Genomic DNA, 24,312 nt, shown 5'->3' on the forward strand with positions numbered 1-24,312 from the left:
CCTCCCTCCCGCCTCCTACCTGCCCTGCCCAGACCCCTGCCATGGCCGAGCTTGACCAGCGCAAACTCACCTTTCCCAGAGCCCACGATGGCACAGGGTGGGGTGCCTCCAGAGTGGCGCACTTTCCTGACGCTCCTGAGCCAGCGCAAGGGACTTGGGCTGGCCTAACACCATGTTAGGATTGCAGCCTGATATGGACATATAGTATTTCCTAATCTTCTTCAACCCGAAATCCACTTACTAAGATAATAAATGTGATTGTACTGTCAGAGATCCCTAGGAAATACAAAGTGATGGGGAGATGAGAACCTACAACGATCAAGAGGACAATGAGGTGTTCCCCGATATTTGTGAACTGTAGCGCTTTTCAATGTGAAGGGAATCTGGTTATCCCCTTCCCCCTGCATTCTAAGTCTGAAAGAACTCAGAGAGACAAACAGCCCACAGTTCTGACATTCACTTCTTCTGTTTATTCAAGACAATTGTCTGGTACAGAGTCACTCACAGCTAGCATGCTGGTCAGCTATGAGAGAGATGTACAATCAGATACAGACATTCCATGTTTATATATCTGTTCCAAAGGCCTGATGCATATTCAAAATTCAATCCATTACCAAAATTGGCAGATTCTCCTGCTTCTTATAGATTAGTTTCTATTCTCAAAGTCATATGGTTTTCAAGAAAGCACAGTTTGAATACAAAATTCTACTCTCCTCGTGTTTCCTGTTTGTTGAGATTAATTACATTCTTTTAGGGAAGGTCAAGTCACAATCCTCAAGCAGAGATATCTCCTCCCGTTACTCAGAGACTATGGACCTCCATAGATAAAACCTGAAGGCTGAACACATCATGGTATAGCATATTACAGTTGTTCCCAAACTGATGGGTCATAACCCACTGGGGAACCAGAAAAGGGCCATTCCCTTTTAAAGGGAATGGCCCAGAAATTGGCACCAACGCGACTCGGGCAATTGTGCTGCTGCCAGGGACAGAAGGGTTTTATTAAGCTTACCTGGGGGTCGCTATGGCTCTCCAGAGGGTCTGGAGAGCCTGTGACTCCCTCTGTAGCTCTCCATGAGCTTCCAAACTCCTTTGAAAAAGAAAAAAAAACTGGTTTCACGAAAAACAAACAGGAAGTGTTATTTTTTGTTTATCAAAGCCGATTGGCGACTCATGGAGACCTGCACATGGGGTGGCAGGCTCCCCAGACCCTCCGGAGAGCCACAGCAACCCCCAGGTAAGTTCTAAAAACTTTTCCCTCCCTGGCAGTAGCACGATCGTCTTGATCATGTTGCTGCCCCCTCCCCATACTTACAGGGTTCCCAAAGTCTGAGTAGGACTTTGGGAACCACTGGCATATTATATATCCCAGTTCCAATAAGATGGGCCTTAATGGGCCTTTTCAGGACCACACATAATAGTGGACTTCCATTTTCTGACATCAGTGAAATATTCCATGCCACTGAACTTGGAAAATAATAATTTGGATAGAACATTTTGAATGTGTTAAAATGTGCTGAATATGTTAAAACCTGGCTTCTGTTTATCGAGGGGGGTGATATTCCACAGTTCTGATGCAGTTATTTTGCTATGGCTTTTCAGTTGTGCTGTGTTGTTTTACTTCAGGCCTATTTTTTAATTAGTTTTTTTTCCACCTTTGGTAGTATTTTTTTAATGTTATTGAGGACCTCCTTGGGTTGCCTTCATAAGTAAGAATGGCAGCATAGGAAATGTTCTCAGATACATGAGTTTTGAATGTAAATCTTATGGACACTTGAAATGTGCAGTATAATTGGAAAAAGAACCTTGGAGAACTTACCTTCAGCCAGTGGAAAATGAACATGAAGGACTCGTCTGATCTTCTTCCTGAAAACATCTGGCTAGAGACAATTCTCTTGTCCTCTGTTGTTTGATGCAGCTGGATTGGACTGCCTTGTGCAGCCAGCTGCTGTGCATGTTTATTTAGAATTAAGTACCATTTTAATCAGTGGAGTTTTCTCCCTTGTCTGTATGGAAAGGATTGCAGCCTAAGGACAATTAAAAAATAATGGAAGAGAGTTTCATAAATCGTCATCATACAGACAGTGAAACAGTTGTGGATGAAGAAAAAAATCCAAATCTTCCTAATTTGGAAGTAAGAGCAAATGAACAACAGCAATAATAAATTCACCAAAAGCTACAAATGACTATACTGTATGATTAGGTTAGGTTTATAATGTGAGCATAAATTGGGTCAACATCCTTGCCGATTCCACTAGCTATTTACAACTGATCGGTGCCATGTAAATATCTCATTCTCCATGACAGCTCCTATTGGGGTTCTGCAAATGGATTCAATACCAAGAGTATTGCATCAAGACAAATCTTTTAAAAAATGGTCCTCTGTGATAAAGAGGACCTTCGTATCTGCATGGAAGAGTAAACCTGAGATCTAGACAAGGTGGAGCAACTTCACTGGAAACCAACCTATTTGTGTGGCTAGAAACTAAGGAAGGCATCTTGTAATTATAACAGGATAAAACTCTTACCAACAGGCTTTTCCCGCTCTAAGAGATTACCTGTGCAGGCAGAATTGCCCATACCACTGAGAATATGTCCCAAATGGGCAATTAAAATCCTGGCCAGTATAGGATAGGCATGCCTTTCAGGCATTTGCAAGCTATATTTCCAGCCAAAATAGCAGGCAACAATGGGCACAGCAGTAAAATATGATCACAAGAAGTGTGTAACATTGTATATAAAGGCGGAGCCTTTGTATCCAATAGGAGATCCGTTCTCAGACCCCTCGGCGACACTGAAAAATGTGGATAAGGAAATTTGTGGTTTCGGCCCCTTTAAACCTTTCAAAGGTGACCGGAGCTGTGCTCTGGTCTCCTGTGGAGGGCTTTCTGAAGCCCAGAGACTGCATGCATCCGCCTGTGGCCTCTGCAGGCTTCCGAATGGCCCCGTAGCATGAAAAAATGCTACTTCCGGTTCCCTTATACGTTTTAAGGCATCCTGAGGACCTGGGAGGCAAACAGGCAGTGAATGCTGTCAAGCCGCGGTTGGCATTAGATGCAGTCGATCGTATTGTGAATTACACCCAAGCATTCTTTTCTGACAGCCCTCTTCATTTTGCCATGTTGTAAAGTAAAGTGACTATCGCTGTATCCAGTGGGCACCAGGAAGCAGCCGGAGGTCCCCTTCCCCCAGGGAAAGAAAGCTCCAAGCCTCACAGTGGGGCTTCTCAAGTCTTTCTTTGGCTATTTTGTCGACATAGACCTGAGAGACAGAGTTCAGGGTACGGAGAAGCAGAGCTCTGCCAATTCCACTCCCAGTTCCTCCTTCCCCCATCCTTGTTCCATGCTCCCCCCGCCCCCAGAGGCTGCACTGACACCTGGCAGTTGCACTTACCCCCTAGTGGTGGCATGTCCTCTTCCTGTCAGCGCTGACTGGCGTGGACCCTGTTCCAGCACTCCCTGTTCACTGGGTACCATAAACATGCTTTAAGGCATGTTTATGGCACGCAGCACCAGTGCAGAGCTCAGCACTGGTTCTGGGCCAGTTTAGGATTGGACCCTAAGCCTCACTAATGCATTCGGAAGGGACGTAGACTTACTTGGTTCCCCTTGTCATCCCTCTCCATTCCTTTACTCTTCCCTGGTACTTTCCTGTCTCTTTCATTTCACTCCTCCCTTCCCTTCTCACATTTATTTCCACTCTTCCTTCCCTCTGGCCCAAACAGATCAGACTCAAGGCTTCTCAGCGCTTTCGTCTTGTTTTTGCCCTTCCTGCTTCCTCTTGTCCTCCTCCCTTCTCATCATCCTCAAGTCTTCCTCTTCTCCCCATCCTGCCTTGCCCCAATCTTAGACTGTCCCTATCACCCATAACCCCTCCCAGCCTCCAGTGCTCTGGTACAGAGGCTGTTGAGGCCCGACACCAGTTCTCCACCACAGCTGTTGCTAAGGACAGAGGTCAACATTGCCACATCCGGAAGCGGAACACTGGTGTGGCGGTTGGCTGATTCCATAAAACACACATTTTTGTCTGGTTTTCTTTGGCTATCCTTTGGACCCGAGTTATTTAGGGCTCAATCCCATTGCTGGGCAGTGCCAGCAGCTGTTTTGGGGAAACAAAGAAACAAAAAGAACCTTGGAGAACCATGAAGGACTCATCTGATCTTCTTCCTGAAAACATCTGGCTAGAGTGGCACTTCTGCACCAGCAGTGAGGATGAGTTGCCAGCACTGATGTCCATAGCAGTCAGCGCTGACCTCAGTGCTAGGAAGACGACCCCACAGAGTGGCCAGTGGTAAGTGTTCCTGCCAGCCAGTGCAGAGGCTTTTGGGGGCAGTGGGAGAGCAGGGTGGGGGTAGAACTGGGCCAGGGGAGGGCAGGTCAGAGGATGATTAGGCCCAGGAGGGGTGACAGAGATGGTGGCAGACACTGCCACCTGGCCTTCTTGGTTCTGCACCAGAAAAATAGCTGGCACAGCTCTGAGGAGAGCCACTGGGGCCACTGGGGCTTTATTATCAGTATGGGAACAAACAGGGTTCCCTTACCCTGAGGAGACTCCAGCACCTGCCCCAGCCTCACAGGATGCAGTAGTGGCCCTATGACACTCCTGCAGTGCTGGGCACCAGACCAGCTTGGCATTGGACTGCCTGACTCTGGCTGGAGCAGCCTTTGATGTTGACAGTTACTAAAGCAGGGGAAAGTGGGGCTGTAAGGGGACCCAGAGGGCCAAACCAGTCCAGCTCTTGGGGGGGGGGTTACAAGTAGACTACCTTGGAATGCCAGATGCAGGGGACGGCATCAGGACTTAGGTTGTGTCTTGCTGTCTTTTGTACTCCCTGCCTGAAGCATTTGGTGGGCCACTGTGAGATACAGGAAGCTGGACTAGATGGACCATTTGTTACCAAAAGGGCTGTTTTGTTTAGGGGGAATTATTACACTACCCTTATTGGAATCTCAGGATCGCAGGATAACAAGACGGTGTAATGCAGAGAAATTCCCTTTAGCTCAAAGAGGAGACAGGGAGAAAGATAACTTTTAATGAAAGATTATAGCTTTATTACAAAAGCACAAAGGTAAACATAATGCACGTGGAAAAATGATAGGTATATCTTCCTTGGTCCTAGTACTTGAATCCAGTGTACCTAGCTTTCATGGTGGTTGCAAGTGGAGAGTGTTTGGTGCATCCGAGGAAATTAGAAAAAGGAAAGGTTGTAGGGAAGGATTTTAGGGGTCCCTGGTCTGCCAAACCCAGTTGCTAACTAAAGATGGGGAGAGAAGGGGAGAAAAAAGGGGGGGAGAAGGGAAAGAGTTTCAGGTGCCAGATAGTTACCTGTCCTGTAGAGCAGTTGGGGGGGGGGAGAGAGAGTCCTGTGTAGAGGACCCTCTGACACAACACAGATGTGTTGTGTCCTTGGAGGGGGGGCCAGAGAGAGCGTGTGGCAGCCAGCCCTCTCTTAAAAAGGGGTTTTTTAGAACGTGCTGAGCTGGATGGTAGCTTTGCTTACTACCACCCAGCAGGATGCTTTGAGTAAGTAAAACAATGAAAGGATCAGGAAGTCAGTTATCAGCAATGGCTGGCTTCCTAGGTGAGGGGAACTTACACAATACAATGAATGCAGTAACCCAGGAAGGCAGTTCAAATTTGCATAGAGTACTTAAACAGTGATTGAGTTAGGAGACACTTTTGCAAACAGTGATTGGGTTAAAACAATACAATGAATAGGAGACACTTAAACAATGATTTACTATGCCAGACTTCTTCCTATATGTGAATCATAGGGAGGTGAATTTTGTAACCATGAGCTTGTGACTTGACCTGATTGTGGCCTGTATGAGTAGTTTGGCCTGCATGATATTTTAGTCCATAGTAACATAACCAGATATAAAATCACAACTAAAAGGAAAAAGGGGATTTTCATATAACACATTGGCCTGATCCAGCAGGGCTCTTCTTATGTTCTTGTTGGGGGGGGGGGGGGTTTAAAGATAGCTTCTTTCTTCCTTGCCTCTGCTTCACTCTTCTTACTGCTTAAACTGGGAATGGTCTTGGTCTTAAACTGGGAAATATAAGTCTTGGCTGCCACCACTCAAGCTGGGAAGCTCAGACAAAAAAAAAGGCAGCCTTGGGAAAAGACTCTGTCCTGTGTTAACATTGAATACCCAAATACAGGTGAGACCTTAAAACAAAATGGAAAAATGCAATGATCTGAGAGACAGGGTGACCGATTCCTTCCTGAACAAACATGGATCAGAGGAAAAGGAGTGAAAATACAGGAAGTTTCTTGAAAAGTGGATGTCATGGTTGTCACCAAAGGGGTCAGGGAGAAATTAAAGAGAATTCCCAAATCCTGTTACAGTCAGTGGGGCTTCCTCCCAGAAAAGTGGTTACTTTCCTGTTTCCCCAAAGGACAAGTGGGGTCCCACTTGTCCTGCCCTACCCTGTGACTCTACTCAGCAGGCAGTCCTGCTAGTCAGTGGGGCTTACTCCCAGGAAAGGGGGGACAGGAGGGCAGCCTCAGAGCCCCTGCCTGCGCCTCTCTGCTCAGAAGGCAGTCCCCATACAGTCAGTGGGGCTTAGTCCCAGGAAGGGGGGACAGGAGGGCAGCCTCAAAGTCCACCCTGTGCCTCTCTACTCAGCAGGCAGTCCCTGTGCCTGACTCCTGGGTAGGTGTGGGTAGGACTGGAGCCAAGGAGCTGGGGGTGTTGCGCAGGCTCCTGCCCGCCTTTGGTCCTCACAACAACCCTGTGAGGTGGGTGCAGCTGAGAGAGTGCTGGCCAAGGGCACTCTGGAGGCGCCCTGGCCAGTGGGCTGTGAGCCTGGCGCAGCCCTGCCTGGGGAGGGAGCAAAAGGTGGGTTCGGCGTGCACACCGGAGCCATTTTTCGCCAGCGGGGCCGACGGGGGTCCGTCAGGCTTCCCCGGAGAGAAGGCTCATGGTGCAGAGAAGAGTCCAGCGGCAGCAGGCTCCTCGCGGCCACGGAGCTCCCTCTGCACCACGTGGGCCAAGACTCTCCCCCCAACGCGCCTGGTGGCTTTGCCCTCGAGAACCCGTGTCAAGCAGGCTCCGCGCGCTGAGCGGCGGGGGAGGAGCCTCCTCAGTGAGCCACAAGGTTCCTGATGCTCCGGCTTCCCTGCGAGGCCCGCTTAGTGCGCGCACGGAACAGCATCCGGTCTGCTTTGCCCCAGGCGGGATCAGGAGCACCCCAGGCGGCGGCTCTCCTCGCAGTAGCCCAGGTAGCTGTCTTGGCTGGCAGCCTCAGAGCCCCTCCCTGCGCCTCTGCTCAGCAGGCAGTCCCCTTACAGCCAGTGGAGCTCACTCCCAGGAAGGGGGGACAGGAGGGCAGCCTCAGAGCCCCACCCTTTGCCTCCTACTCAGCAGTCAGCCCCCTTATATTCAGTGGGGCTTACTCCCAGGAAAGTGTGGGCAGGAGGGCAGCCTCAGAGCCCTCCCTATGCCTCTCTACTCAGCAGTCAGCCCCTCATAGTCCATGGGGCTTACTCCCAGGAAAGTGTGGGAAGGGGTCAGAGCCCCACCCTGGCCTTTCTTCTCAGCTGGCAGTCCTGTTACAGTCAGTGGGGCTTACTCCCAGGCAGTGGCATAGCTAATGATGGTTTAGCTCAGTGCCAAACTGAAAATGTTGCCTCGGAAGTGATGTCACAACAGGAAGTGACATCACACCCGGGTTTTTCAAAAAGTGAAAATTGGGAGGAGCCCATCTCCTCCCCCCAGCGGCTCGCCACCCACTTGCTCTGCTGCCTCCCCTCAGTCAGTGTCATAGCTAAGGCATCTACCTGCTACCTGAAATCAAAGAAGATTTGTAGCCCCCCTCCAGACAAAATCAAATTTAATTAAGTAAATAACTAAAAAGTATGCCGCTTATCGGTCAGAGACACTGTGCTGGGGTGAAGAGGGATCGTTATTCTCCCCTTGCTAAATATAAGAGGGGCACCACTTGAAAAAGTGCCTATTTACCCAGTTAGCAGGGGTAACTGTATGGAAATACATGGAAATGAGAGCTGATGAGAGTTAATATAACACCTTATTGGTTTCATGCTGTATCATGATAACATGTCATTGCAACATGTCAATAACATAATAACATGTCATTTCCTCTCAGAACAATCAGTTTCATTGGTCTGTTTTGAGTTAAGAAAATCCACTTTTTGTTCCATAAGGCAGTTATGTTTTCATTTTATGGTTAATTGGCCATAACTTGATAGAATACAGATATTTGAATGCAGTTTGCATTCAGCATAAAATTACCTTTCCAGTGATATATACCATGATGATATTGTTCATACATACCAAGATTTTCACAATTTTGGTCACTAGTGTCAAGCTCAGCTTGTTGCTCCCCTAAAGCTTGATGCCTGGTGCAGCTACTACCCCTTGCACCTCCTTAGCTACACCACTGCTCTCAGGAAAGTGGGAACCGGAGGGCAGCCTCAGAGCCCCTCCCTGTACCTCTCTACTCAGCAGGCAGTCCCCTTACTGTCAATGGGGCTTACTCCCAGGAAAGTGGGGACTGGAGGGCAGCCTCAGATCCCCTCCCTGCGCCTCTCTACTCAGCAGGCAATCAGGAGGGGCCTGATCCTGAACTCTCAGTGAAGGACCACTGCCAGTGCTGAGTGTTGCAAATGTACCATAAGTTATATAGAATATACCTCTTATATTTACTGCTGTAGAGTATTAATAAAACTGTGCCTGGAACATCTTCCCACAATTCATCCATGCTTCCACCTCCTCTACTTCTTTTTAATCCTTCATCACAACCCACCTTTCCCATGAACCCTTTTGCCAAACATTATGTTACAGTTTCACTAAGCCACTGTAAGTGAAAAGGGTAAATAATTACATCGTCTTTCCACGACTGCAAGAGTGGGAGGTGCCTTTCTGCCACTTTTCTCGCTTGAACTTTGCGGTCTACTCACTGTACAGCAAGAGGGCCGCAGTGGCTGTGGGTGTGCCTCAGCTACCTCAGTTAGAGTATACTACTAATAATGCCATAGCTGTGGTTTCATGCTCAAGTTGACCAGCTCGTGCAGGAAGATGTCTGTGGCTGGGTAGGCGTGCCTCTTTTGGCTTTCTGAAGGTGCCCTTATAAAAATATAGGTGTGGAGAATACGGGCATCGATCCCGTTGCCTCTCGCATGCGAAGCGAGCGCTCTACCATTTGAGCTAATCCCCCTGTTGGAGAGAGGCAGGATGCAGTGGCTATTCTGAAGGAGGAGAGATGAGAGTCCCTGGACTGTCTGACAGCCAGAAAAGAAAAATAGCAGCTCTAAGATCTGGAGAATGCAGGCATCGATCCTGCTACCTCTTGCATGCTAAGCAAGTGCTCTACCATTTGAGCTAATTCCCCACTCTATGGGCAAAAGCTTCTTGGGCCACCTGGCTTTGGAAGGAACACACTTCAACATCCTCCAACATCCTATAATGCCTTTGGAAGGAACACACTTCAACATCCTCCAGCCAGAGAGCTACTTCCAGTGGCTGGCTGGTTCAGAGGTATGTATCAGTTTGAATCCCAGGGGAGGCTATGCATGGAGGGAGGAGGGGCTCATATTTTTATGCACTCTCCACCACCATTTGCTTTGCTTGAGCCTGCTGCTTCATTCAATGACATGAGGACCACAGGGGCCAAGGTGTGGGCAACCTGAAAAGGAGAGCAATAGCTTCAAAGGCTAGAGAATACAGGCATTGATCCCGCTACCTCTCACATGCTAAGCAAGCACTCCACCACTTGAGCTAATTCCACATACTGCAACCAGAGATGTGACCAGCAGTCTCATAGCCCAATCCTGAGCTCTTCAGCGCTGGTGATGCAAGTGTTCTGCTGGTGTTGCAAACATGTCGTAAGGCACACCCACACCACCCTGCTCCAAGTCAGTGCAGGTGCCAGCCCCGCGCTGGTTGGCACTGAGCCCAGCGCTGGCCAGATGCTTCCCAGAGCTAGGTAAGAGCTAGCAGTGAGGGCCTTGGGATGGAGGAGGCAGTGGCATCGCTAGGCTGGTGTGAGTGGTGCAACCCGCACCAGGTGACGCGCTGGGAGGGGGTGATGTACTGCCCACCTGCTGAGCACTTGTCTGCAGGAGGGAGCATGGCTGGCAATGCGGAGTGTATGGGAGAGGTGTGCTTGTCTGCCTCCACTAGCCTTCCAGAAGGAGCCTTTCCATCCAGAGACTGGAGGGTTATTTGGTGAGTGGCTGAGCACTCAAGAATGCGCCCATGCAGTTCCCTGCAAACCTCATTTAGTTGAATGAGACTCACCCCCCAGCAGCTGAGTGTGTAGCATAGGATGGTAGTCTCCAAGGCTGCCATCCTAGACACACTTACTTACATGGGAGTAAGGCTCAGTGAACTCTGTGGGGCTTACTTCTGAGTAGATGTGCTCAGGCTGCTGCTGCCCTTTCCCTTGCCAAGAACAAACACCATTTCTGAACAGAATGGGAATAATACCATCATGTTATATATCATTTGATGCATAAGTTCATGCAGAATGCATGAAACAAACCACACTGAAATACCTCTATTCTATCAAACGTTATAGCCAAGAAACCAGCAGGGGCGGGGCAATGACGCATCACCATGTTTACTGCCGGGGATATTGCCCCACCCACTGCATGGGAGGAGGTCCATTATGGGGGTGACTTGCTGACCTCCCGCACCAGGTGATGCAGACCCTAGTGACACCACTGAGGGGAGGCATTCCAGGGTGGGAGAGGGCAGCGCAGGGGGGAACCAGAGCAGGAGGGGGTAGGAATGGCAGAGCTCTGCAAAATAACCAGTGCAGACTAGAGAAGTTTCATTTCAGGGCTTGGGGCTTCCCCAGGGGAGGAGACCTCTGGTGGCTTCTGCAGGACTGCAGCATGCAGCAGTAGCTGCTTTGGCACTGCTGCACCCGGCAGCAGCCCCGCCTTTAGGATTGGGTTGTCAGTGAGTCAGACTAGGGTGATAAGAACACCAAGGACATGGATTCAAGTCCCATGTGAGCCAGCAAGCACAGAAAGGTGTTTGTGATGTGGGCATGGGCATCTCTTTTGGCTTTTTGTAGGTTGCCTTAGAAAAAGTGTGGTGTGGAGACAGGCGTCAATCCCAGATGTGTGGTCAAAGGGGTGGGCAGCCAGAAAAGAAAAGCAGCAGCTGCAAGGGCTGGAGAATGCAGGCATTGATCCTGCTACCTCTTGCATGCTAAGCAAGCGCTCTACCATTTGAGCTAATTCCCCATGCTGCAGGCAAATGCTCCTTCTGGCACATAGCCTCAGAAATACCTAGGAAGGAAAACATGACAGCATCCTCTGGCTGGAGGCCTGCTCCCACCATCAGGTCAGGTCCCAATTGGCTGCCTGATCTAGAAGTATGTCTGTTGCCCTTGGTACCAGAGGTTGTGAGTTGAAATCTTCAGAGATTTCATGCAGGGGGGAGATTTTATGCATTTTATGCAGAGAGGCCCACACCTTTTTATTGCCCTTGACCACCACGTTTGTTGCTTGAGCCTGGCAATCCTCTCCTGCAAAGTGGCCCCAAGTGCCAAAGGCACGGGTATAGCTGGCTGCTGCAGTCAATAAAATGGTTGGCAACCTTCCGTCTCGAAAGACTATGGTATAAGCCTGCAGCACCTGGTATTCCCAGGTGGTCTCCCATCCAAGTACTAACCAGGCCTGACCCCGCTTAGCTTCCGAGATCAGACAAGATCAGGCATGTGCAGGGTAACTGTCAATAAAAGTGGACTGCAAATAATATAAAGGCTGTGGGTGTGAGCCTTTGCATTATTTTTTGCATGGTTCTGTTGTTCTGTTTGTTTCAACAAGCCAGCAGAGAACAAGAGGGAAGAGGTGATGGAGGATGGATGGTCTGTCCAAAAATAAGAGGAGGTTGGGCTCTGAAATGGATACTTTGCTGTGCTTCACTTCCCTTTCCCTGTTCACCCAGTTACAAAGGTGGGAAACATGGGGATTATCTGCAAATTCAGGCAGTAGATCCACTAATCTAATCCCTTATCATTTTGATAGCAGTTATGGATATAATTTCTTTTGAAAACTAATCTTAACATTTAATCAAACTGATGCAAGCACCACAGTCAGGTCATAATGGGTGCTATATTGATTCCCAATGAAGCCTTGTAAAAACTTGTCTCTTTTAATTATAAAATGATGTGTCATGTTACAAATTCATGTACAAGAAATCAAGGACAACAAAGTACTAATTATCTCAGACAGAAACAGTGGCATCACTAGGGGTGCAGGGATGCAGACGGCACTGGGTGACATCCTCAGGGGATGTCACCCCTACTGGCCAAAATTTAGGAAACTTTTTGGAAAATTAGCATTTATGAAGAATACCATCATGCTATATAGCATTGGAAAGGTAACTTTCATGCAGAATGTAATGAAACAAACCATGTTGAACTATCTGTATTCTATCAAATGCTATGGCCAATTAACCAGAAGAAGAAAACATAAGTACCTTATGTTACAAAAAGATTTTCTCAACTCTTAACTGAGCAATAAGACTGAATGAGACTGATTGTTCTGAGAGCCAATGAGATGTTATTATGACACAGCAGGGAACCCATAAGGCTGTGGTTCTCAAACTCGCAGACAGTTTGAGGACTGCAGTAAGTCCTTGCAGGGGAGGGGGAAAGGCAGTGACGCGACCCCCAAGATCACGTTGCTAAGACGGCTGCAGGGACTGGCATGTACTCACCAGTCCCTGAAACAGCCTCCCTGGGGTGCAGGGAGCCCTGCGCGAGCATCTGCAGGGCTCCCCAAAGCTTAAAAAGTGAAACCGCAGCAATCGCGCCCTGCCTCCGCAAAACTGGAAGTGGAGCGTGATTGCTGCACTTTCACTTTTCAAGCTTCAGGGGGCCCTGAAGGTGCTCATGCAGGGCTCCCTGCACCCCAGGGAGGCTGCTGCAGGGACTGGTGAGTACACGCCAGTCCCTGCAGCCCCCTTAGCTGCCTTCCCCCTGCTCCCACCCCTTAAGGGGAAAGAGGCCAGGGCCCCCTGTCTGGGGCGCTGTGACACCCCAGTTTAAAAAGCCTTGCCATAAGGTATTAGTATGAGCTCTCATTTCCAAGTATCAGAGCCAATACTAGAATTCTTATTCAGTTGTGTGTCATCAAGTTTTGTTGGTTACTGATTTGTTGGGTGACCTGCATTGTTATATATTTAAATAAACAAATGAAGTGAACAGGGGTCACACCAACCCTAGTGATGCCACTGCATTTAGGCTGTGCAAACAAAATTGCAATTTATTCTGTATGGTCTGGTATGGGAGGAGGTCCATTATAGGTGACGCAATGAACCCTCGCACTGGGTGATGCCAACACTAGTGACACCTCTGGACAGAAATAAGATGACAGAAATATTAGCTGAAAACCTATTATTCCAGTACATGGTAAACATAGCTTGTACATCTGCAGAAGTCAGAGGCAGACTGGATGGGTGTGGAAGGTTAGCAGGGTGAAGCAAACACTTCACATGTATGAACTGGATTGGGGACAAGTATCCTCTGAACCAACCCATTCATTGGGCAATCTAGTTATCCTTGGAATGCATATAGCACATTTGCAGCCCAATCTGATCCCCCCACCCCATAGAATGAAGCAAGTAGGTGCAAACTGTATGCTATGGTGGGAGGGGGAAGCAATCAGACAACCAGCAGGAGGTAAGTAAAAATATTTACTTATTTACAGGAGGTAAGTAAAAATATTTTACTAAGGGTGCAGTCCTAACCCCTTATGTCAGAGCTTTCCAGCACTAGCATAGCAGTGCCAATAGAACACATGCTGCATCCTGCAGTTGGGTGTCACTCACGGAGGCCTCCTCAAAGAAAGGGAATGTTTGTTCTAGTACCTTAGAGCTGCATTGCCCTTATGTCAGTGCTGGAAAGCACTGACATAAGGGGTTAGGATGTGCCCTAAGTAAAAATAGAATCCTGGCACAAGTCGTTGCCTCCAGCTACACCTACAAATTGGTGTAACTACCTGCCACAATGGCCTCTGAAGCCTTGCTGTTGTAGGTTTATCTTTCTCAAATCACATTGAAACTGTACAATGAGTGGTTAAACCATTAATACATGATGGGCATGACAAAAAGGGTAGCTAGAGTTTCTAAAACAATCAGAAACCCGAGTGCTTTTAGGAGAGCGTTTTCCTTCCCATCACTCTCCACAAGGCTCCCTTCACGTCCTTGTTCCTCAGGCTGTAGATCAATGGATTGAGCACAGGAGTGATCACCATGTAAAAGACAGCTCCTAATTTGTCCTGGTCTGAAAAAGATTTTGTTTGTGGCCTCATGTACATGGCCAAGGATGAGCCATAGAAAATTCCAACCACAGCAAGGTGGGAGCCGCATGTAGACAGAGCTCGGCTCCGACCTTTGACTGATTTGATCCTCATCACTGCCAGTCCAATGCGCCCGTAGGTCACAAGAATGAAGGCAAAGGGCATTAGAAGGGTGAAAGCACTGGTTCCTGATGACAGATTGACCTTCCCTGAGGTATCTGAGCATTCCAGTTTTATTATAGCTAGCACTTCACACATAAAATGATTGATGACATTACGGCCACACAAGTGGAACTTCAAGGTGAAGCACGGCACAACTGACAGCATAAGAGCAGCAGTCCAGGAGAAGACAGCCAGACACACATAGACCTTTCGGCTCATGATGAGCATATAATGGAGAGGGCTGCATATAGCCACAAAACGGTCATATGCCATGACAGCCAATAAGAAACACTCTGTTACTGCCAGAAAGAGAGTAATGCTCATCTGGGCAAAGCACTTCCCGTAGGAGATGATGGGCCTCCCCGTAAAGCTGTGGGCCAGCATCTGTGGGATAGTGCAGGAGGAATAGCAGATGTCAAGAAGGGAGAGGTTGCCTAGGAAGAAATACATGGGAGTGTGAAGGTGAGAATCCATTGTGATCAAAAAGAAAATCAGGCAGTTTCCGAAGACGGTGATCAAATAGAGGAACAGGAATGCGAGAGCAAGTGACATCCGCACCCAGGGCTGGGTGGAGAAACCCATCAGGATGAAGAATTCCGGCTCTGTGCCATTATTCCCTCCAAAGTCTACAGAATTGTTCATTTTTTCCATAGTCTCTGTTTATCTGCATGGAGAGTGAAAAAAAGAAGGTGCTACTTAACAGCTTCCACAATTTTATTCTATACTGTGGACCGGGGGGAGTTTGTTGTCCAAATCATATCTGTCTGCATGCTATATTTAATTATGAATTTGAATTATGAAATGGAAAGTGGGCTTTCTTCCCCTTCCCCTACATGCTTGCCTCACTTCTCATGACCCCAGATGTTCAGGTAGGAGTATTATGTTCAAACAGGGTATCTACAGGTGAAATCCAATGCACATAGGCCAGATTGTAGTCAATATCCCAGAAAAAAAATCCAGGAATTGACTGTATAATCTCAAACTCCATTCATTGTACACATTTAGGCCTTATTGCTACCAGGATCCACCCCTTCCTCCCCCCAAACACCCCCTGCTCTCTTCCCTCCTTGCTCATGACAAGCCTTCTCCACTTCCTTCCCTGCCCTGGTGCAGTCCAGGGTCCCTGGTGGTGGGGGTCTACACTGCAGCTACTTTGTGGTGGCAGCTTGAAATGGCCTTGCAGCAGTGTGATCTTTGGGCTGTCACTGGGCATTTTACAACTGTGGGCTGCTTGTCCCACTGCCGTAAAGGCCCATAGGATTGGGCTGTAAACTATTCAAAGTACTTCATAATCATTATCTAAGGAATCTTTGCAAGAACCTTGTAAGTTAGCAGAGTGTTCTCACCTCCTTATTGGAAATGGAGGAAAGGGACTGAGAGTTAGTAGCTTGACTACTAGAGCTGCCAGATCAGTCAGCTGGAGGAACACGATTACCTTTAATGCTCCCATTGTGGTGGGACAAGAGGCAGTAGTTAAGGGCACAATCCTAACCAGGTCTACACAGAAGTAAGTCCTATTTTGTTCAATAGGGCTTACTCTCAGGAACATGTGGTTAGGATTGCAGCCTGAGGGCCCAAACCTACGGTCTGCACTGCGCCTCCGTGGCGCGGACCACAGTCGCAAGCTCAGCTCCGGCCGGCGCTGAGCCACCGCCCGGCGGGCGCCCGCGTTCTGCAGCTCGGCGGTGCCTGCGACTGCTGGGCTGCAGAACGGCAAATGGGGCCGGAACGGGGGCGTTCCAGGGAGGGGGGAGGCCGGCGTGATGCGGGGAGGGTGGGCATGCCAGAGGCGTGCCTGGGGGCTGGTGGGAGGAGGATCCGCAGAGCTCTGCTCTGCAGGATCCTAGGTGTTCGTGGAGGCTGTGTGCCTTACATGAGCACCTTTAGCGGCGCCCAAAGGGTGCCGCTAAAGGGAGTAGCCCCACTGCGGATGTCCCTTGCTCCTGAGGTGCCTCCCACGGTAGCACGGGGAGCACTGGATTCAGTGGCAGCCCTTGTGGATTGGGCTGCCCGTTAGGATTGGGTTGTCAATCTCTGTCTGCTGCTGCAGGACAATCAACATGAGCAGGGAATTTCCACTTCTGCACTTGGCAGAGACAGTTCCAGTCTGCACTTTACCAACACTGAGTAGTTACTAGTAGATAGGTCCTCCTTTTGATGTTAACAGCCTGCACCCACCCAAGGGCATCTGAAGCAGAGATGCCCTGTTCACAGTGAACATTCTGCTATATAGGTATTATATACAAATATGATCTTTGTAGATCAGGAGATGTTAGACCAACTGAAATTAATAACTTAACTGGATATGAACTGATCTGGAACCATTTAAAAATCTAGCAACTGTTCTCATTTTTGTAGATACCCCTTTTGGGTATCTAAGCTTTTGGGTATCTAAGTAGAATTCGATATTCTAAGCTAAACTGGAACTGGAATTAGTTATGAAGGGGAAACAAGGAAGTTATCTTAAGGCCCAATCCTATCCAATTTTCCAGTGCCGGTGTAGCCGTGCCATTGTGGTAGGGAGGCAGTCACAGATCCCTCCTCAAGGTATGAGAACAGTTGTTCCCTTTCCTCGGGGCGACATTGTGGTTGCACTGATGCTGGATAGTTGGATAGGATTGGGCCGTGAATCAACTGATCTGAAATTCATATACAGTAGTAGCAACTTGCAGCATTTTACTTACAGTCAGTGCAACCCTATGCATATTTACTCTGAATCAAGTCTCATTCAATTCAATATGTAATATAGCTGTGTAAGGTATGGTTGCAGTCTGTATCTATGAGATAGCATATGAATTTTCTGTTTTGACTGTAGAATCTACAAACATTTGAATATCCAGTAATATCCTGGAAGGACTTACCTTATCTTCTGGCCCAGGAATCATCTATCCTTACATAAATGTTTTGTCCTTTGATGTTTGGTAGTGCTGGATCCCACAGTTCAGAGACGTTTCTAAAAGGATATGACAACATCTCATAACTTGTCATATAATAGGACTGGTTTAAGTGTTGCTTTAAGATTTTGTTATCATGACAACAGGCTAGGAAAGATTGCAAACATTAAAAAAAATTTAAGGTCAGAGAAATATGTAAACAAATTGATGTGTTAATGATAATCAATGGAAACTATTAACAGCTGTACTGAGTCAAATGGCAAGCTACCATGCGAAGCAAAAACCAATCAAGCACACCTTTCATCTAATATATAGTGCCATTACCTTATTTGTGCAAACAGATATAAAGACAACTGTATAAAGTCAAAGATTTGGGGGAATTGGCATGATCATGAGTGGTAAATCCTTTTCACTTAAAAGCAGTAGTAAGAACTAGTCTAGACAACACGGAGTAGCATAATTGCAAGCAAATCCATTTGTGTGCTTAGAAAGTAATGAGAGTCTTCTCATTATGATTCAGAAGTATTGCCAACAACCTTTATAGACCTAAGTCATTTCAGGTCTGAGTTCAGAGAGGCATAATAGGTACCCTTTGGGAATATAGCTAAAATCAGCAATAAAGTAATAGCTTACATGGGATAATTAACATCAAAGCTAGGTAGCAAAATTTATTGTCAAAATTGTACTTCGCTCTTCTGAATTGGAAGAGTTCTGCTTCCAAGAAGTGAGGGAGTGCAGTCTTCTGAAGTGAAGGAGGAATGCAGTGTAAACAAGAGTTTTGATTCAAGTGAATTGAGTCTTATTTCTCCCAGTCAAACTGAAAGAAACTGAAGGTGCTTAAATATCTATGGTGGTATACCTGCTATGTTTCTACCCAATACTGTCAGTAGATGTCAAGCAGCTTCAGATACTCTTCTTACAATGATATTGCTAAGGAATTCCTGGATGTCTATAATGAGACCTTTATCCATTACAGATACTGTTCTAGGTGGGTGCAGACACAGCTCACATGGGACCCTGGTCAAACCTGTTGGGTCTCGCTCTTGTTTTCCCTGTGTGAAGTACAACTCAGTCTCCTCTGTAGCTGTTCCAGAATTAATTGGTAGTATTGAGCTTCTCTGAAAACCAGTGGCAGGTATTAGATGTTCTTGTTGAGCAACGTAATTATATACCACTTGTCTGCCTTCGGGAACAGACAGACTGAGTGAGTGAGTGAGTGAGTGAGTGAGTGACAGCACAATCCACCCCACCAAGTGTCTTAAAGGTACTGAAAAGCAAATTCACAACTATAGGTTGAGTCTTATTATTCGCAGGTCTCACATGGATGGCAAAAAACACACTAAAGCAAATAAATTTAAAGAACAAAGTGGCTTGGCTCCTGTGATTTAAAAACAGCCTTGCAGACCTTTTGAAATGCACACAGAGGCAATCAGTCTCTCTCCAGGCACTTAGGCTTCACTAGGAGGCAGCAATCCCTCCCTTTCCTCCAGGAGCCCCAGCAAGGGGGAAAGAAAAGAGGAGGTGATAATAGCTGCCATTAAGTTTTCTTTCACTTGCTCATGAGGAAGGGAGGAGTGAAGCCAGCAGAGAGAATGACTGATGGATGGAACAGCCAGCTGCGCTCTCTCACATTAACTGTTTTGACTGTTTTCCTTTAATTTAAAGGCTACTTATCACATTGAGATAAAAAAAAAATCTGTAATCACTTGCATGACTGTCTCTCTACATCAGTAAAAAGCAGCTTTTAAAACTGTGATTTTAAAAGGATGCATTTTTCCCCACTCTCCAGGGATCAGCACATTCCTCCTCATTTGCAGGGGTCGTATGTGTTGAGTCAAATCCGTGTATAAAAAATCCATGTATAACAAGACTGGACCTGTATTTGGGAGCAGACTGAGCAGAGCTGAACCCGTGCCTGGACAGGATGAGTTTGTGCTAGCCTGGGCAATCCAGCACAGGGGGTGGGATTGGAAGGAAGGAAGGAAGGAAGAATGGAGGTGGTGAGGAAGTGTTTTTGGGTGGGGGGAGGGCGACCCAGAAGGTGGAACGGACCCACGAGGGGGTGGGCTCAGCCACAGCAGTGCAGGATGGATCCTTACCCCCCCCCCGCTCCCCGTCCCCAGCTTGAGCAAACTTACATGGGCTGCTTGAATTTGCGCCCAAGAAATCACAGGCACAGATCTAAATAGGCTGGCTGGCACGCAACACAGGATAAGGGGAATAAAATACTCCAAGTTTCACCCCAGCCCTCATCTACCTTGCCCTGGATTCAGCATAGGCCAGTCAGCCTGCCTGTTCCAGTGTAAGTTAGGATTGTGCCCTCTATGTGTGCATGTGCGAAAACCTGGATTACAAGCTTTGCATTCTATTAAATGTGTGGCTTTATTGTATTAAAGCAGCCATTTTCAACCACTGTGCTGTGGCACACTGGTGTGCCGTGAGTGGTCCACAGGTGTGCCACAGGAATTTGAGGGAAGGTCATTTATTAGTAGGTTCAGTAGGGATGTGAGGCCCCCACCGGCAGCATTTTGTGCCTTGGCAATTATCGAAAACCTGATGGTGTGCCATGACAGTTTTAGTGCCTTGTCAGTGTGCCGTGAGATGAAAAAGGTTGAAAATTACTGCATTAGAATCTGTACAACTTGTCTGGATTTTAAAACCTGCCCTTGCCGTGTCACAAGGCCTTTGTGATGGCATGTATCAAAGTGTCTCTTAGAGTCTGAAGGTAACATGAAAACACATGAAACAGTTCCTGCTTGTGTAAAGGCATACATGGATGGATAGAACTGATAACTTGGATCCTTTCCAATCTGGTTTGCAATCTGGTTTTAACACCAAACTGCCTTGATGGCTCTGGTGGAGAACAGGTCCTTGGGGATAGACGGGGCAGCACGGCTCTGCTAGACAACTTGATGTCTTTTGATACCATCAGCTGTGGTAACTTATGGGGTTGGCTGGGAGAAATGGGACTTGAGGGCACCATTTTACTGTGGCTATAATCCCACTTCTTAAACCTCTTCCAGAAAGTGATACAGAGAATCTAATGCTCTACCTGATGGCCATTGGATTGTGGGGTGCTGCAAAGTTCCAACTTATCCCCCATGCTGTTTAACAACTACATGAAACTACTACAAGAAGTCACCCAAAGGTTTCTACTTGAAGTATCAAGCCAATGGCACTCAGACCTACAATTTCTAGTCATAGAAAGGAGGTGTGTGGAAGCAATTTTGGCCTTGAAGAGAGCTAACAGACGGAAACTTCACCTAGAGGAGATATATTCATGATTCCTCTCTTATGCAGGGGTGACAAAACTTGCTTAATCTAAGAGTCACATATGATAAATATCCGCTGTTTCAGATCCACAAGATAAGTGTTTGAGAACTGCAATATTTAAGAAGCATTTAAATTCTTAAATATATGTATTTACTTACCATGAACATTAAACTTATGTTTTCATCCAGTAGACTCTCAGTTTATACTTGGTAAATAATTACAAAGCTTGAAAAAAATTTATTTACAGTTTTTATTAATTGTGATGCTAAAAGCAGCTCAGCCAATGTATTTTGAGGAGCTGAACATAATGTGTCAAAGAGCCACAAGATGCTTGCAAGCTGTGGTTTGGCCAGTGGCATACCTAAGGGGGTGCAGGGGGTAGCAGTTGCACCGGGCATCAAGCTTTAGGGGGGCAACAAGCTTAGCTTGATACTAGTGACCAAAATTGTGAAAACCTTGGTATGCATGAATAATACCATCATTTTATATATCATTGGAAAGGTAATTTAATGCAGAGTGCAATGAAATAAACTGCCAGAAAATGAAAACACAACTGTCTTGTGGAACAAAAAGTGGATTTGCTTAACTCCACACTGACCTATGAGACTGATTGTTCTGAGTGCCAATGAGATGTTATTATGATACAGCATGGAACCAATAACTTTTTATTTATTTACTTAATTAAATTCGACTTTATCATATGGGGGAGGGGGGCTACAAAATCTTCTTTGACCCCGGGTAGCAGATAGATGCCTTAGCTAAACCACAGATTGGGGGAAGGCAACAGAGCAAGTGGGTGAGCTGCTGTGGGGAGAAGGTGAGTTCCACCCAATTTTCACTTTTAAAAAGCCATGGCGTGATGTTACTTCAAGTTGTGACATCACTTCAGAGGCAACATTTTGAGCTTGGCATGAGGCTACATGATCATTAGCTACGCCACTGGCTTTGGCCACCCCAGTATTATAAGAAGTGCACCTTCTACGTTAGCCATATTTTTTTAAAAAAATTTCTTATCATAATACACTATCACTCAATGAATTTTCTTCCAAAAGTCCTCTGCAGAGCTCCCTTTATATCTCTGTTTCTCAGGCTATAGATAAGGGGATTGAGCATAGGGGTGATGACTCCATAGAACACAGCAACTAGCTTGTCATGATCTGAGGAGGTTTTGTCTTGGGGTCTCAAGTACATGGCCATAGCTGTGCCATAGAAGATCCCTACCACTGCTAAATGAGAGCTGCAGGTAGAGATGGCTTTGCCCTGGCCTTGTGCTGAACGGATGCGTAGGACAGCCAGCCCAATGCGCCCATATGTCACCAGGATGAATGTGAAGGGCACCACCAAGACCAGAAAGCTGGTGACAAACATAATGATCTTGTTGAGGCGGGTATCAGAGCAAGCCAATTTGATGAATCCCTGTAGCTCACATGTGAAGTGATTTATCACATTGTGGCCACAGAATTTCGTGGGTTGCACAAGTACTGGTAACAGAGTCAGCAAGAAGGCACTAGCCCAAGACATGACCGCCAACTGGACACACACCCGCCAGCTTACAATGAGAGTGTAGTGCAGGGGACTACATATAGCCACAAATCGATCATATGCCATCACAGCCAGGAGCAGGAACTCTGTCATCCCAAGGAAAAGGCTTGCGTACATCTGAAGCAAGCATCTGGTAAAAGAAATAACTGGCCTTTCAACCAGACAATTGATCATCATCTGCGGGATGCTGCAAGATGAGTAGCAGATGTCAAGGAAAGAGAGATTGCAAAGGAAAAAGTACATGGGAGTGTGCAGGGCAGGATCAGTCACAACCACCATGACAATGAGCCCGTTGCTAATCAAAGTTACCATGTAGACTACTAGCAGGAACCAGAAGAAGACAGCCTGGGCCTGGGGATGATGGGAGAGCCCCACCAGAACAAACTCAAAGGTCTCATTATTGCTCATGTCCTCCATCATTGTTGATGCTTGCCCACCTGCAAAGAAAACAAATCAGAGACAAAGAACAGAGAGATGAGCATGACCAGAAGGTCTCTTTTCACAACTGAGCAGCTATGCTGTGACCTCTTGAAATTGCCTCCAAAGGCTGTGTGATGGGAGTATGTAGTCAATCAATGTCCTAGAGGCTAATCCATTCAACGAAGCAGTGCTGGCAGCTCTTGGGAGCTTACACTGAGTCCTCCCAGACAGAACTCCATCCGAACAGCCAGCTTCTCTCAGGCTGCCTGAGTAACAGTCTCACTCTGGGGCAGTGGGTCAATAGCTACTGGGATCCTTTTTCCCCTTTCCTGCAAGAAATTCATAGTCAAAGAGATGGTAAAGAAGAATGTCACCACAGAACACAGCATGCCTTAATGGCAGAATATGGTTGCATGTCAATGCCCTGGGTTGGAGTAGTCACCTTAAACCATAACACAGTTGACAAACTGTGCAGGGTTTTTACCATCAGGGCGGCAAGTTCCTTCTGAGCCTACTCTTTGAAACATTTGGAATGACTTGACTTCATGTTTATGGACACCACGTGCAGTTGTTTTACGGTCTGTTTTTCAGATGGACATTTGATTAGGGGAACAGGGATCGTGTCATGTAAAGTGGGTTCATGTGAAATATGTGCGTACCCAGTGGGACTGTTCTGCTCTGTTCATCCATCTTGACAGAGTGTGTGCAGGCTGTGTGCCTCTGACATGGTGACTGTTATCTGTGAAGCTGGATTTCAGCAATCCAGATTAAGAAAGCAGCAGTTAGAGCTGAACAGCACGATCCATCAGGCTCAGCCTCCGTTTGAAATATGCGCACCATGACACAGATGGTCCTTTCACCCTGAGTGCAGCCTGTGATAAGAGGATACCTGGGCAAAGAGGCACCTTATAAAGTGCTGTCCTTGTATATTTAGCAGGGAGAGCACAACTACCTGTCTTCAGTCCTGCAGGGGGTCTTTTCCAGTGGCTGATGCTGGTGTCTCTTTTCTTAAAAGTTGTGCGCCCTTTGGGAACAGGGAACCTTTTGATTTATTTTGCAATCTGATCCACTTTGTGAATGACCATTGTTGAAAAGTGCTATAACTGTACTGAATAACGACAACAACAAGAATAATGCCAGACACTGCAGGATGGTAAGAAGCACCACCAGGCAGCCTCACCACCAGCACCCTCAATTAGTACAGATGAGTACATTTGCATTTTCTGCCCAGTGTTTTCAAACTCAAAAGCATCTTTTTCCCGTACAAGGAGAGGTGTGTTTAAAAGAGCAGAAGAATCTGCTCCCGCTTTGCAAAGGTGATGCTGTTGTCAAATCACTGCACTGATAGTGTTATGGATTCCTACGTTGCTTCCCATGACCAGCTGACTCTGCAATCTCTTTGCTAAGAAATGGTAATCATTTCAAAGAAAATCAGGATATTCACAGTACACCCCTGAGTTTTCTGGTGCCCCTGGAGCAGCTGCACCAAAACAGCCACCACTGTATCAAAAGGGCACTGGGAAGCCACCTGGAGTCTCCTCGGGGAAAGAGGACTTTTGTCCCCTTCCCCCAAGGAAAGCCCCAAGGCCAGCAATAGGGCTTCTCAAGTCTGTGCCAGCTATTTTACCGATGCAGGCTTCAGAGACTCCATGTCGGGCTTTTCAGCCCAACACGGAGTTCAGAATGTGGTGCAGCAGAGCTCCACCATTCCCACCCCCTCCTGCCTGGTTCCTCCCC

General features: G+C 47.1%; 2 protein-coding genes and 3 non-coding genes across 5 annotated transcripts; all 5 read right to left on the reverse strand.

Moving 5' to 3' along the window:
- Positions 1-9,110: 9,110 nt before the first annotated feature.
- Positions 9,111-9,183, reverse strand: TRNAA-CGC (transfer RNA alanine (anticodon CGC)). Its single transcript has one exon. It is a non-coding gene; the product is annotated as a tRNA-Ala (tRNA).
- A 101-nt stretch (positions 9,184-9,284) lies between these two features.
- TRNAA-AGC (transfer RNA alanine (anticodon AGC)) lies at positions 9,285-9,357 on the reverse strand. The gene has a single exon. It is a non-coding gene; the product is annotated as a tRNA-Ala (tRNA).
- A 1,791-nt stretch (positions 9,358-11,148) lies between these two features.
- TRNAA-AGC (transfer RNA alanine (anticodon AGC)) lies at positions 11,149-11,221 on the reverse strand. The gene has a single exon. It is a non-coding gene; the product is annotated as a tRNA-Ala (tRNA).
- A 2,916-nt stretch (positions 11,222-14,137) lies between these two features.
- Positions 14,138-17,331, reverse strand: LOC136638719 (olfactory receptor 13H1-like). The gene is made up of 3 exons (XM_066612754.1): positions 17,308-17,331; positions 16,031-16,241; positions 14,138-14,880 (listed from the first exon to the last, which is right to left on the reverse strand). The coding sequence occupies exons 1-3, from the start codon at positions 17,329-17,331 to the stop codon at positions 14,138-14,140; spliced, it is 978 nt and encodes a 325-aa protein (XP_066468851.1).
- A 4,308-nt stretch (positions 17,332-21,639) lies between these two features.
- LOC136638720 (olfactory receptor 13H1-like) lies at positions 21,640-22,572 on the reverse strand. The gene has a single exon (XM_066612755.1). It carries the CDS (start codon positions 22,570-22,572, stop codon positions 21,640-21,642), a length of 933 nt encoding a protein of 310 aa, XP_066468852.1.
- Positions 22,573-24,312: the final 1,740 nt, after the last annotated feature.

The sequence above is a fragment of the Tiliqua scincoides genome, chromosome 2 (genome assembly GCF_035046505.1).
Source record: "Tiliqua scincoides isolate rTilSci1 chromosome 2, rTilSci1.hap2, whole genome shotgun sequence".
NCBI lineage: Eukaryota > Metazoa > Chordata > Lepidosauria > Squamata > Scincidae > Tiliqua > Tiliqua scincoides.